The sequence below is a fragment of the Apteryx rowi genome, unplaced genomic scaffold (assembly GCF_003343035.1).
Source record: "Apteryx rowi isolate R43461 unplaced genomic scaffold, aptRow1 scaffold_27, whole genome shotgun sequence".
NCBI lineage: Eukaryota > Metazoa > Chordata > Aves > Apterygiformes > Apterygidae > Apteryx > Apteryx rowi.
Genome location: NW_020449085.1, coordinates 833463 through 846019, shown reverse-complemented (window position 1 = coordinate 846019; position 12557 = coordinate 833463). Strand labels below are relative to the sequence as shown.

The 12557-nt window shown below is 51.5% G+C and overlaps 2 protein-coding genes and 2 non-coding genes across 4 annotated transcripts; 3 read left to right on the top strand and 1 right to left on the bottom strand.

Annotated features, from left to right (window-relative positions):
* The first annotated feature begins 209 nt into the window (after positions 1-209).
* On the top strand, positions 210-5792 carry RPS17 (ribosomal protein S17). The gene is made up of 4 exons (XM_026068352.1): positions 210-388; positions 1505-1610; positions 4688-4753; positions 5668-5792. Exons 2-4 carry the CDS (start codon positions 1521-1523, stop codon positions 5746-5748), a joined length of 237 nt encoding a protein of 78 aa, XP_025924137.1. The 5' UTR covers positions 210-388; positions 1505-1520; the 3' UTR covers positions 5749-5792.
* On the top strand, positions 1123-1255 carry LOC112967346. The gene has a single exon (XR_003253932.1). It is a non-coding gene; the product is annotated as a small nucleolar RNA SNORA71 (small nucleolar RNA).
* LOC112967345 lies at positions 2247-2379 on the top strand. The gene has a single exon (XR_003253931.1). It is a non-coding gene; the product is annotated as a small nucleolar RNA SNORA71 (small nucleolar RNA).
* Positions 5793-6685: 893 nt separating the features above from the next.
* On the bottom strand, positions 6686-12301 carry TERB2 (telomere repeat binding bouquet formation protein 2). Its single transcript, XM_026068430.1, has 7 exons — positions 12140-12301; positions 11482-11563; positions 9534-9679; positions 9103-9164; positions 8262-8347; positions 7837-7928; positions 6686-7228 (listed from the first exon to the last, which is right to left on the bottom strand). Exons 1-7 carry the CDS (start codon positions 12201-12203, stop codon positions 7086-7088), a joined length of 675 nt encoding a protein of 224 aa, XP_025924215.1. The 5' UTR covers positions 12204-12301; the 3' UTR covers positions 6686-7085.
* Between the last annotated feature and the right edge of the window lie 256 nt (positions 12302-12557).

The following is a 12557-nucleotide window of genomic DNA, read 5'->3' as shown; positions in this document are numbered from 1 at the left end:
CCTGCGGGCCCGGGCCGGGGCGCCGGGCCCTGCCGTGGGGCTGGGGGGAGGCGGGTTAGAGGCCGGTTCCCCCGGCTGCTTCCTCGGCCCCAGCGCGGCGGCGGTGGCCGGGCAGCGCAGAGCCCGGGGGCTGCGGGCCGGGCGCGGGCAGGTCTGCCTTGCCCCGGGGCAGCTGCCCGAAGACGGGGCAGCGCTTTACCGAGCTTCGGTGTGACCCGTTTTCCCCACCTGCGTAGGGACGCGTGCGAACGAAGACGGTGAAAAAGGCCGCCCGGGTTATCATCGAGAAGTACTACACCCGCCTGGGGAACGACTTCCACACGAACAAGCGGGTGTGCGAGGAAATCGCCATCATCCCCAGCAAGAAACTGCGCAACAAGATTGCGGGGTAAGGCGGCCCCGGGGTTAGCCGGGGCCTCCCCGGCGAGGGCGAGGCGGGGTCTGGCCTGCGGGGCGCAGTCAGGCCCCGTGCGGTGGGTGCGAGGAATTCACTGTTGCAAGTTACTCCTGTGCGGACACGCGTGTGCGTTATACGAGTCGCTGCATCCTGCTCCCCAGACGCTGGAGCTGTGTTAGGATCTCTGGAGTGCTGCTGTCTTGGAGGAGATGCTTCAGCTTAAACTTTTAACTGTCCTCTTCCTATGCCGTTGTGCTGCTTGAATACCGGAAATGTCTTCCCGTTGGCGTTCAGGCCTTCCTTGCTAGATTGAGATGGATTTACAAGATGTTTCCACCACTTCTCAAATGTCTGTTAGCTGCAGGATATCAGGTGAAACTGATATTTAGCTGTGCTTAGTAACAAAACTCTGAATCTTTATGGTCTCCCATACGTAAGGACAGTGACAACTTCTTCTGTATAGTTCTGGAGCTGATGTGGAAACTTTTTTTTTCCCCAAGGGCAACAGCACCTAGGTTAGTGTTTGTTTGCTAAGAAGGCTGTAAGGATTGTCTTAAGCTCGAGATCAAAATAGGCACAGAGCATTTGGAAGGGAATCTCTCTTAGGAGAGCCTGGGAAAAAACAGGGCAGTGTCCTGTTAGCCAGCTGGACATCACTGTGCAGAGGGTTTTTCTGTCCAGTTTCTTCACAGGACTGTGAGCAGCACTGAAAATGTTGTGCTGGAACCTGCATTCGAAAGTGATTCTGGTCTTGTCTGTGACCTGGTCATTGATAGTGCAGGGAGAAGAATTTTGAAAGTTTTTCCCGTGTTTGGTGGGCTCATTCCCATCCCTACCAGACCCTGTTACTTTCGTACACTTTTCTGGTGCTAATCTGAGGCGGTGAAATAACACCTAGGTCAGGAGGATTCTGGCAGCGGAGCTGATCTCCCTGGCATGCCATAGGGGGGTTGACATGAGCCGTTCTGGCTGCCTGAATCCAGTACGAAGTCTGCCGCAATTTTGAGAAAGCAGGGGTGGAAAATGGAGGCTTTGACTCCGTGTGTTGAAACTGGTGTGTCAGAAAAGCGGGCCCTGGATGGATGGTCTTCTGCTTGTTTCCTGCAGGTATGTCACCCATCTGATGAAGCGCATTCAGAGGGGGCCTGTCAGAGGCATCTCCATCAAACTGCAGGAAGAAGAAAGAGAGAGGAGGGATAACTACGTCCCAGAGGTGAGTTTCTGGCTGCGCTTGAGAGCTTACTTAGGTGTCTGTCTCCACACAGAGAGGCTGTAGGGTCTGTCCATCCTGCTTGCCTTGAGATATCTTTTCTCCTTATCGCTCTAATGAGGAATGCATCCTTAAAGAACACCCACATGTAATGGTTTTTCGCTAGTGGCCTCTTAACTCCTTTAAAACAAAACCTCAGCTACAACTGGGAGGATTTAGGTCGAAGAGGGAAGGATGGAGGTGGATTTTGGCCTTGTATCTGAGGCACTCCTGGCTTTTCCTCAAAACTTTTGTTGCATGGGTTGGCAAGAGCGGCTGACTTCTTGTGTGTTAACTCCACCACCAGTTTGCTGGGTGGAGGGGGGGGATAATATCTGTCCTCAATTTTTCTAATTTAAACTGAGGCAAAAATAACTTGGTGTTATGCAGAATAACATTTCAGAGTGGCTTAAAAACTAGTGTACACTATATGTCACTAAAGAGAGGTGGTGGTTAAAAATCTGTGAGCTGCTCCAGGTTTGTAGAACAGCACCGGAATGCCAAGCTTTTGGAAAAGGATGCCAGGAGAGCAGAGCGTTGCCCGCTTGGGTGCTCTGCTTGTTGTTGTGCAGAAATGCCTGCTCGAGTCTTTCATCTTGAACCTGCATTCGAAAGTGATTTAGGTCTGGTGCGTGACCTGATCATTGATAGTGCAGGAAGAGGAATTTTGAAAGCATTTCCCGTGTTTGGTGGGTTAAATACCATCCCTCCCAAACCCTGTAGCTTTCAGACACCCTGCTTCTTGCCCGTCTTCCATGTCTCCTTAGTCAGCTTCTGATAAAGCTGTTATTTTCTGTGCAGCACAAAAAGAAATGGTCAGTTCCAAGCCTCACCTCTGCTCTTCAGCTCTTGTAAATCGTTGGTGCTAGGGCTTGGCATAGGGTTTGGTTAGATGGAAGATTATTTTAGCGACAATCAAATTCTGGATCTAGGAAGAATAGGTATGATGCTAGGACTGTCGCAGGAGCCTTGTCAGTGTAGTAAGACAGGCTGGTGCTGTCCTCCCCGTTTCTAGAACTTCCTCACGGATGCCCTCACCACTTTATCGTCTTGGCTGTGCTAACCCAAGATGGAGTAACACTGCCCTCCACAGAAAGCAGGCTTTGCTCTAGGCTAAAGCCAGGGCTTGGTTTGACTCTCTTGCTCCTAACATCTAGAAATGACTCATGGAATATTGGCAGCTCCGTGCAGATACTCTTCTACGTATCCCTAAAACTTGGGGTGTTGGGGCATAAGAAAAGTTGTGGTGACCTGTGAGGCTGTCTTGGAGTAAGCTGCAGATGTTTCCCAAGCGGGTATAAGAGGCCTAGAGGAAACCATTCAAGTAGTTCATGTAGTGACCTAGCTGCATTTCAAAGGCAGGACGAGGTGGTGCTGGTGGAAGAAGTTGCTCCTGATGCTTATAGTTCTTATTCCTCCCTTCCCTGAGCAGGGAAGGAATGTTTGTGTTGTAGCTGTCAATGCAATGTTAGCTGAACCTCGGTAATTCATTGTTTCTTGTAAAAAATACTGTTTCAATAAATGGGCGTGGTGGCGGTCCCGATGACCGTCACCGACTTGGCTCTGACCTGCCTGGGGAACAGGTCAACCAACATTAACCGGATGTGACACGGCATGCCGTCTATGGGGCGGGTACGGCTTTGCTTGTCAGCCCTGTCGGCTGGTCGAGCGATGTGGTCAGGGGAGACCTATCCAGTGGTCCCCCTGAGCCAATGCCTGTGCATTCCGGGTGTTGTAGCAGGGCGCGGGCCCTGTGAGGTCCTCTGGCCTCTAGCGAGACAGCAAGGACCAAGTGGTTGACAGCCTACCGCCTGCCTCTAACCCTATAGAGCAGGCATGCCGCCAACCTTTGGCTCCAAAGCAGAGTAAAATTCTTCACATAGACGGTGAGTCTGCTCAGTCTTCCGGAACCGTTGGTACCCCGTCTATGCTTTGCCCTGGTTGTGAGCTGGAGGGACGTTGGAGCGGTTAGCACATCTGTGGGGCGTAAGATCGGGTAGCCCAAATAACATCGGCTGCACCAACCCCTAATTTCGGCACTTCCATCTGACGCAGATGTTGCTTCCATTCTCCTATGACGCGCACTACTGGACGTGACTCGGGCGGACGGGCCGCCTATCAAATTCAACCCGGAAAAGGTGCCCTGCGTACTGCAGGGTTCATAAATAGCCTGTTGGGGAAGAAGTGCACAGAGGTCAAGACGTGAGGTCTTGAGAGAAGAAGGGGAGATTGCACTGAAATTGCAGAGCAGGAGACCTTGGGTTCCTAGCTCTGAAGAGTTGTGGGATGCAGGACTGCCGAGAGGTGCAGCCCAGGCAGTTGCTGAGCATTGCTGTTTGTGGCCCAGCGGCGGTCAGACTGCTAATAACGCGTCCTTGCTTTAGGACCCAAGTGGCAGAACTCTGAGATAAATGTGAATTTTAGTGGTAATCACAGAGATTTGGTACAGCTGTGGGCCTGCTAGCCAGCAGGACATGGCAACAGAAACAGGACAGCCGGGGTTGTCAGCTGACACCGCAACTGAGCTAAAGCAGTGGAGCGCGCTGCCGTCCCAACCTGCCTAAGCCAGCGCGGAGAACCTGACCCGGCTCCTCTTGGGAGTGTTGGTTGTTGCTGTCCTGTGAGTGCGGAGTGGATGGAGGTGCTGGCCAGGCTTGCAAAGCTGGTGGGGACTCGCATTAAAATAGGCACCCCTCCCCGCGTAGCACCCGTCTGCGGTAAGGTAGTCTCTCGCGGTGTTTCGGCAGGAGAGCTGGAATGTGTAGGTGTCCATAGCATTTGCTGGCAGATGAAGCTTGTGATGCGAGGAACAGTGAAAACCTCAGTGCCAGGCTTGGCCCTTCACAGGTAGCAGCCAGCGCCCAAACTCCTGAGGAAGAAGCATTTCATCTGATGTTCCTGTGGCCCGAGCTACATTTGCATGTGTCTTCCAGGCTCATACGGTTGCTGGCACTGGAGCTGTTCCCCGTGGTGGCCAGTGAGATCTTGTTCACATGGAATAAATTGCTGGGCAGTTCTGAACATCTCTCTTCCATCCTCAGGTCTCTGCTCTCGACCAGGAGATCATTGAAGTTGACCCTGACACCAAGGAAATGCTGAAGCTTCTGGTGAGTAGTCTGAGCCATCCTTCTGCTAGCGAGGAAGGCTTTTGCCTTTTGTAGCCGTGCCGAGACTGCCGGTGATGTCCCTGGCAGTGCTGTAGGTGCAATGAGGGGCTTGATAATGTTGGCTGAAGATGTGAATGTTCTGGGCAAGTGAGCAGGGGGTAGTTGGTCCCTGTGCTCAAAGGCAACAAGGAGGCCAAGCCCTGTTGGCTTCAGGGAGCCAGTGAACCTTTGATCTGGGACTCGCAGGTGGGTTAATCCCCACATAAGCTGTTCTTCCTCAAATGGGACCCTAACACTGGGAAGTGGAGCGCTTGTGTCCCCTTTCATCAGAAACCTGAGGGGGTTTCTACACAGTGCCGTGTAAGAGGTCTGTCTGTCACGTGCTCCCTCTCCTAGAATTCCTGGCACCTGTGGAATGGAAGGGGAAAGGCGGAATTGTTTTGCCCTGGACCGTGCTAGCAGGGGTGGATGTGCCTTCCGCCCTCCCCGCTTCCCCCACCACCCCGACTTCCAACCCCATCAGCTCTTGCTAGCTGGGGCTTGGTGCACAGCTCTCCTTCCTGTCAGGTGGCAGCAGGGACCATCTTTACCCCAGGCTGAGACAGTTCAACCACAAAAGAGCAGTTTCCCCAGCTGCCCGCAGAAGTGGTCTCCGGAATAGGGTGGCCTTCTCACCTTCTCACCGACAGTGACATAAGCTGGTCCCAGGTGTCCCCAAGATGTGGGTCCACCTTTCCTCCTACCGCAGCGTGTTCAGTGCTTCCCTTTCTGCTCCTCTTGGGAGAGGCTGGGGGGAATCTGCCTTCCCCCTTGGCGGGGTTGAGCACTGACAGGCAGCCAGGGCAGGAGCAGGCCAGGGGGGCCAGGGCTGGCAGCGTGCAGTGTTGAGTGACTCTTCCTGTGCTGTCTTCCAGGACTTCGGCAGCCTCTCCAACCTGCAGGTCACACAGCCCACGGTGGGGATGAACTTCAAAACACCCCGAGGAGCTCTCTGAGCCTGTCGCTGTATGTCACTTTTCCAATAAACATGGGAAACCAATTTGGCCTACTTCTTCTTTCAAAGCCTGTTTCCACGTGGATGAATAGGGGTGGGCTGATTCTTCTGGAGTGCTGAGTCCCAAGGACGACTCTCCAAGGCTTTGAGGTGTGAGGAAAATTAATACCTCCACGTTTATGGACAGATTTTAGGGGTCTTTCCTGGCTATTTGAGACTGAGGTGTGACGTTTTTACAGGCTTTCCTGCAGGCCTGTGTGCTGCCCTCCTGGTGGTGGCGTGCAGCCACGAGAGGGCGAGCGTGGTGTCTTCCTGGGGCCTGCTGGAGCTCCTCGCTCTCTGTGCGTCCTGCTTTTGCCCGGTGTGTGTTCTGACTGTGATCTTTCCAAAAGCTCCTGGCAGCTGCCTGTAGTGCAGGTCTGGGAAAAAAACTCAGGGCTGTTGTTAGGGCTGTTGTTCTGCTGGGGTGGCTATCGAGGGGGCATGCTGTGCCGAAATAAAAGCTGCCTTTTGTAGTTGTGTTTGTCATCTAAGGTACTTGAACTAAAGAGGGAAAAGTCTTGCCTTGACTCATCTTTCTAGGAGGGGAGTGAACTGGGCTGCAGAGCRCGCTGTATTCGGGGATGGAAGCTCCCCTGTGGAGCTGGCCCTGGGGCAGCCTGGCTGGATGAGGAGCCTCGATCCACGTGTTTTGCTTCCTGGTCTTTGTGTGACCGACTTTGGCACTTGCACTCAGGCCTTTGCGTGGCCTGTGAGGGACATGGGCTCTGCTTAGAGGAAGTTTGGGGCCCAGCACACAAAGCCTCCCATGCAAACCCAGGGTGTTCACCTTTGCTCTGGGAGAGCCTGGGCCAGCCTCTGCCTTTCACAACCACAGGATGACCATCTTAAATCCCCTGATACAAATAAAAAGGCAAAGGATTCGCTCTTCTCTGAGATATCGGTCTATATTTAAGTTCACCGTGGAATATGTTTCAAATACTTACTAAAGAAGAGAATGTTTACAGCAAACAGAGCCAGATATTTAAATATAAATTGAACATGCTGAGCTGTAGTCAGGATAAGCCAAGCAGGGATAATTTATAAATCCCCAAGTACTACAGAGATTTAACTGAGAATTTCCAGTTCAATACCTCCAATCTCTTCACTATCTAACCAAAACACAGTAAGTACACAGACTGACAGTTAAAATAACCATCAAGCTGCAGAGCAGAGAGAACAAGTAAGCATCTAAAAGTCTAACTGTGGGATGTTATTAAGCAGAATGGATCTATACATCCCTGATAGTATTCTGGCAGAGCTTAATCAAGTTTTTGCTGGGAACAAGCCACCTGTTACTTATTTTCTTTTCAATTTATTTTTCACATCAGAGTAACTGTTAATTTCATTTTGAATCCAATATGCTGTGTAACCTGAGGTGCCAGGAATGAAATCGCGTAGCTCTCCAACGTATTTCTTCATGTCACGAGCAGAGACGTAGCCTGCAAACAGAAAGTGCAAGTCTCATCAGGGGAAGTCTGGGCTACTCTCGTTAGACAAAGCAAGAACTGCAGAAAAAGTGCTGTGGAGAAGGGAGCAATTGCAGTCGCACCATCAGAATTAATAGCCATGGCCGGTTTTTCTCTTGGAAGTCTCTAAGGGTTGGAAATAGATTTCAGATAATGTCTGGGGAAAATAAGGTTCTAAGATTTACTAGCCAGGAAGTTTAATTACAGCAATCTCTTATACCTAGAGCAATTACTGCAGCACCACCTTTTAAATTTACCTACACCACAGGAAGTAAGGTGACAAGTAATAAGCAATACAGATGTATCAAAACCAAGCAGTATCAATAAAAAGACGGTTACAGTTGTTAAATGAAACCTATAACAATTTTTGAGTCTGGCAGTTGGGTAAAGAGCAAATCCAAATAAAACTGTATGAACATTAACTGTACACAGCCAGAACTGGAAACAGGTCTGCACATGTAAGTAACAGAAAGAACTAAGGAACCCAGGACACAATATGGGCCCTGCTTCTTCGTCATCATCCTCCGTCGTTTTTAGGCATATTTTCCACTTCTTGAATGTCTACCTGTGCTAAGCTTTACCTGTCACCATGTTATTCACTGGGTATTCCTGAAGTGCATGGTATGCAAATTCCCCTTGGGTTGTTGTTCTTGAATCTGTTTTTTCTTCACTGCTATTTTGGGGAGAAAAGATGGCTGTGTTATTTCCTGGTTTGTGTGTTTTCCGAAAGCTGATGGTTTGGGCTGACTCAGCAGGCTTGGGTGCTTAAGGAAAGTTCAGCTTTCCTTTCCTTGTGCAGCCATGCCCAAATCCAGGCTGTGGGCCTCAACGTCACGGTATGATCACGCAGCTTCCAAGGCCATCCCTTCAGTGGCACCTGACGTGTGCCAAACCAGAGGTCCTGCTGCAGCTTCTGTTTTTGCAGGGAGCAAAGGATGGGGGAGTGGAGGACCCTGGACACACATCTTGCATATCCAAATCCTACCACTGAGGGTGAGGAACATACCTTTCACACAGATCTAGTGCATCTTCCACTTCCTGCTCCCTGTCTTTTCTCACCATCTCTGGTTCATCAAGTAGACTTTCACTGCGCTGCAATTATCAACACAGAATTAAATTAAAATTGTGCACTTGATCCCTTCAACTTAATGCAATTTGCCAAGACAGTAAATCCATGCTTGTGGCACAGTAGGGATATTGTCTTTAAGCCACCTCGCCTACTCACCTGCGATGGGAGAAAAGGCACAAAGCTTTGGAGTGTGCACTTCTCTTTTTTGAGTGCTTCCTTACCATTGCTGCTGGCTCTATATGTAGTCTGTGAACAGTATGAATTTGCTATTTCTGAACTTGAAAAAAAAAAACCACACTAGAGACTTGATCCAGAAGAGTGGTATTTTCAGGGCTTCTTTTTTCAAGCACAATTTACAATAAAATTGGAAATCCAAACATGGTTTTCCTTCAAAAGGACTTAGAAATTACTTCAAGAAGACAGCGTGCAGTGTCTTGGAGCTACACAGGGTCATGCAGAAAGAAAATGCCATACGGCATGGCTGAACTCAGATCTCAGCAACTCCAGAGGCAGCCTGGTTATTGGAGCCGCCAGAAGGATGTATGGGGAGACAGGATGGCTATGAGGTGTAAGGGAGAAAATCCCTTCTGCACATCCCATACTTAATCCAGTGTTGTGCCCCTGGGATGTCACGCTGGGGGACACACAGCACAGCAAGCACAGGAACGTTTGATCCCATATTTGGTTTGAGGGATGAAAACCAGGGGTTCCTGAAGTTGATACAACCAATTTTTTTATAGGACAGGTCAACACCACCTGTATATACTTCTCATCTTACCTGTTCCAAGAGGGAATCATCCATCTGCTCCCAAATAAAACTACCAATTTTTCTTCTGATTTCTGCCATGAACAAAAATAAATGAACGTAAAAGCATTAAACAATGACACTGGCTAGCAGTCTCTGTCCAAGCAAGCCCCTACTTGCATAGGTTATCACTAATGCACTCAGGAACATGGGCAGAAGCTCGCCGAATGGCATTGCTTGCTAATGCAATATTTTAGGTTGGGCACTAATTTCTTCAAAGGCAAAACCTCGTTCACTCTGCCTTTCCATCTGCCCGCCAGGGAGGAAGACTCACACCCAGCAGAAGGAAATTCCCCACCCGCAGAGCAGAGGTAACTGGAGTCCGATGTTGGTTTGGCATCCCCCCAAATGTCTATGCTTATGGGGAATACAGCATGGAGTAAAAGCCGGCTGTTTTCCCTAACCTTCTTGCAAGCAGGCAGGAGGCAGAATGAAGTGTCCCAGAACTACTGACTGTTTCATTTCTGAGCTGGTATTTGCCCATGCGGAGAGATAACACGAATGAAAAACTGTAGCTCTACCGTCTAAGTAATCCAGGCTCTCATGTATTCTGGAAGAGAAAAAAAGACATCTGGTTTCTAAAGGTAAGCCTGAAAAAGAAACCAAAACATAATTATCTTTGGCAGTGATTAAACTGGAAGTACAAGGCTAGCTGTCAGCTTCAGCTAATGCAAGTCTAAAGGGATATTATTGTTAAAACCGATCTGCTCTAATATTACTGCCTTAATGCAGGTTAAAAAAAAGCATGACGTCTGGCCTTTAGAACATTAAGAAACACTGTTATTTTCTAGCTATGAGACTCATCACAAATACCAGGTTCAGCTCCCAGCTGCCTGGCACTTTCTTAGAACAGCCTGGAGGAAGAACCCAGGGGAACAGGTAAGTGTTTATTTTTAGGGATTAAATGGCACTGTTCTGCAATCCACTATTGGAGATGTTTGAGTTCTTGGGGGAAGGTGGGGGAATATTTAAATACTTAAAATTTTGCATAGCCATAGAAAAGTCTTCTACCCCTCAACTAGTAGACTATGACCTACAGTCTAGCAGGATGCACAAGGGATTTTGTGGCTGAAGGAAAGTCATTATTCAAGGATTCTTTGGATTCCCCTACCAAGGCCAGTGTCAGTGACTGAAGGATTATAAAATCTAAGCCAGTTTTAAGCAACAACATGTTAAGCAACCTGCTTATTCTAGCCATTAGGAGACCTGGTGCAGAGTAGCAGGAGGAAGTAGAAAACTGTCATTCCCGCTCACATATGTATTTACATGATATTTAATATACACAAATACTCAGTGGGGGAAGATCTCATATCATCTTTTCCTATGTTTGTAGGTCTCATGCAAAAACATTGTTGAGCTCTCTTATTTTTTATCAAATAAGCAGAATGAAAACAGCAATTTAGCCCTTTTCTGGGTGTTATACAGTCTTTTTTTATCTGCGATCTTAGCTTTAAAGAGTTAACGCACTGTGGCTTGCTTTGTGTGTGGTTACTTCCTTATTTACACTGTAGCCCTGGGGATGATGTCAGCTCAATTTTTTTAGATCTGGAGTTTTTCAGTAGGTCAATTCAAAGTTAACAAGAAGCAGAAAACAGCGCGATTAATTTAATTCACAGAAACGCCATCTGGGTTGGAAGTCAAAGGTGTGTTTAACCAGTCAGTTCCGCGCAGGGGTTTGGTGCCAAGGTTAAGGGCAGGCGGTGCGGTGGCGGCAGTGGTGGCGCTGGTCCTCGTGCGAATGCCGTTTTATCAGCTCGCCGTCCCGTCGTGCTCAGCTTCCCACACGAACAGCTATGCCGGTATCAGCACCTTCCTTTTAACCCCCACCACCGGAGTTAGGTCAGCCTCATGCGTGCACAAGCTAAATTATTTTTACAGCCATTTTATGTTTTGTCTGGGCCGGCTCTAAGTATAGCTTATCGTGAGGTGAGCGCTCAGCAGCGTTCGGTATTAGCGCCGGTTCAGGCTGAACTAAGCGGTAAAACCCCCCAGGCTTCAGTGGGAACGCTGCTAGGAGCTTGGAAAATGCCACCGCAGTTTGTAACGGACGTTTGCTTCCATTAAACACGGGCTTAACCCCGCCGTGAACGTTATCTACGCTTCCATTAATTTTTGTTATCTTTCATTCCCTTTTGTTCTTTATATACATGCTTTATAACGGACACCTTCAAGCAGGCTATGCTTATACGAGATAAACTACGGCGAGAGGGCTAACACGGGCAGAGCGCACAGCGTCTCCAAACCTGTCGTTGAAAAAAGGCCCTTTTAAGCGTGAAAAAGCGAGAAATTTAACTGCGGACGTGTTCCGAAATGGCAACGAGGAGGGGAAGAGCGGCAGCGGCGGTGGCCTACCTCCGCGTGTCCGGGTGGGCGGCATCGCTGCTGAAGAGGTAGTCGGCATCCCGGCGCCGGGCGAGCAACCCCCCCTCGGCCTCTGCGGCGAGGAGGAGGGTGAGGCCGAAGGCGGGTGCGGGAGGCCCCCCGCGCCCCTGCTCCGGCGGCTCGGCCGGGGGCTGTTTTTGGGGGCCGAGGCCACACTGCCCCCCCCCCCAAGCGTCCTCCCGCTGGGGCCCGGCCTGTGTGACCCGGCCTGGGAGGCGGCTGAGGGTCTCCCCCCATCCGTCCCCTCCGCAGGGGCTGTGCCCTGCCCCAGCACCAGGGGACGGGTGCTGCCCCCACCGTGGACCCCCACGCTCTTCCCCCTGTGCAGGGGGCTCAGCCTGCTCGCCCCCCCCCCCAGGTGACAGGGCTCTGCCCCATTGCTCTGCCCCTCTGAGGGGTGAACAGGGCCTTCCCCCCCCCCACAGGGTGACAGGGCTCTGCCCCATTGCTCTGCCCCTCTGAGGGGTGACAGGGCTGCGCCCCACTGCCCCTCTTGTGGTGACTGGGCTCTGCCCCACACGCTTTGCCCCCATTGCTCTGCCCCCTGAGGGATAACAGAGCTGTGGCCCCCTGTCCTGCCCCATCCCGCCATGTCCGGACCGGGGACGGGTGCCGGGGCGCCCCTCACCCCACAGCTCCCGCAGGCCTGGGCTGACGCTCCGGGAGAACCAGGCCCGGTGGCCCCGGAACATCACGACGTGGCGCGGGGCAGCAGCGGCGGCACTGAGGGGCAGCGGCAGATGGCGGCGGCCCCTGAGGGGCGGCGGGTGCTGAGGGGTGGCGAGGCGCCCCCGCGGGGCCCCCCCCAGGTGGCGTTGCCCCCCCTTGCCCCGACCCCCTTCCCACACCACCCCCAACCTTTCCTCCCGCTCTGGGGCCTGGCAGCGGCTCCTCGGGGTGCCGGGCACCTCGGCCGCCCCCGCCGCCCTGCCTGGGGGGCCGCTTTGGCCCCCRCCGCCCCGCGAAGCCCCGCGTCTCGTGCTCCGAGGAACAGAGCTCCTCACGCGCTGTGCGACCCGCTGCGCCGAGCACCACGCCACGAGCGC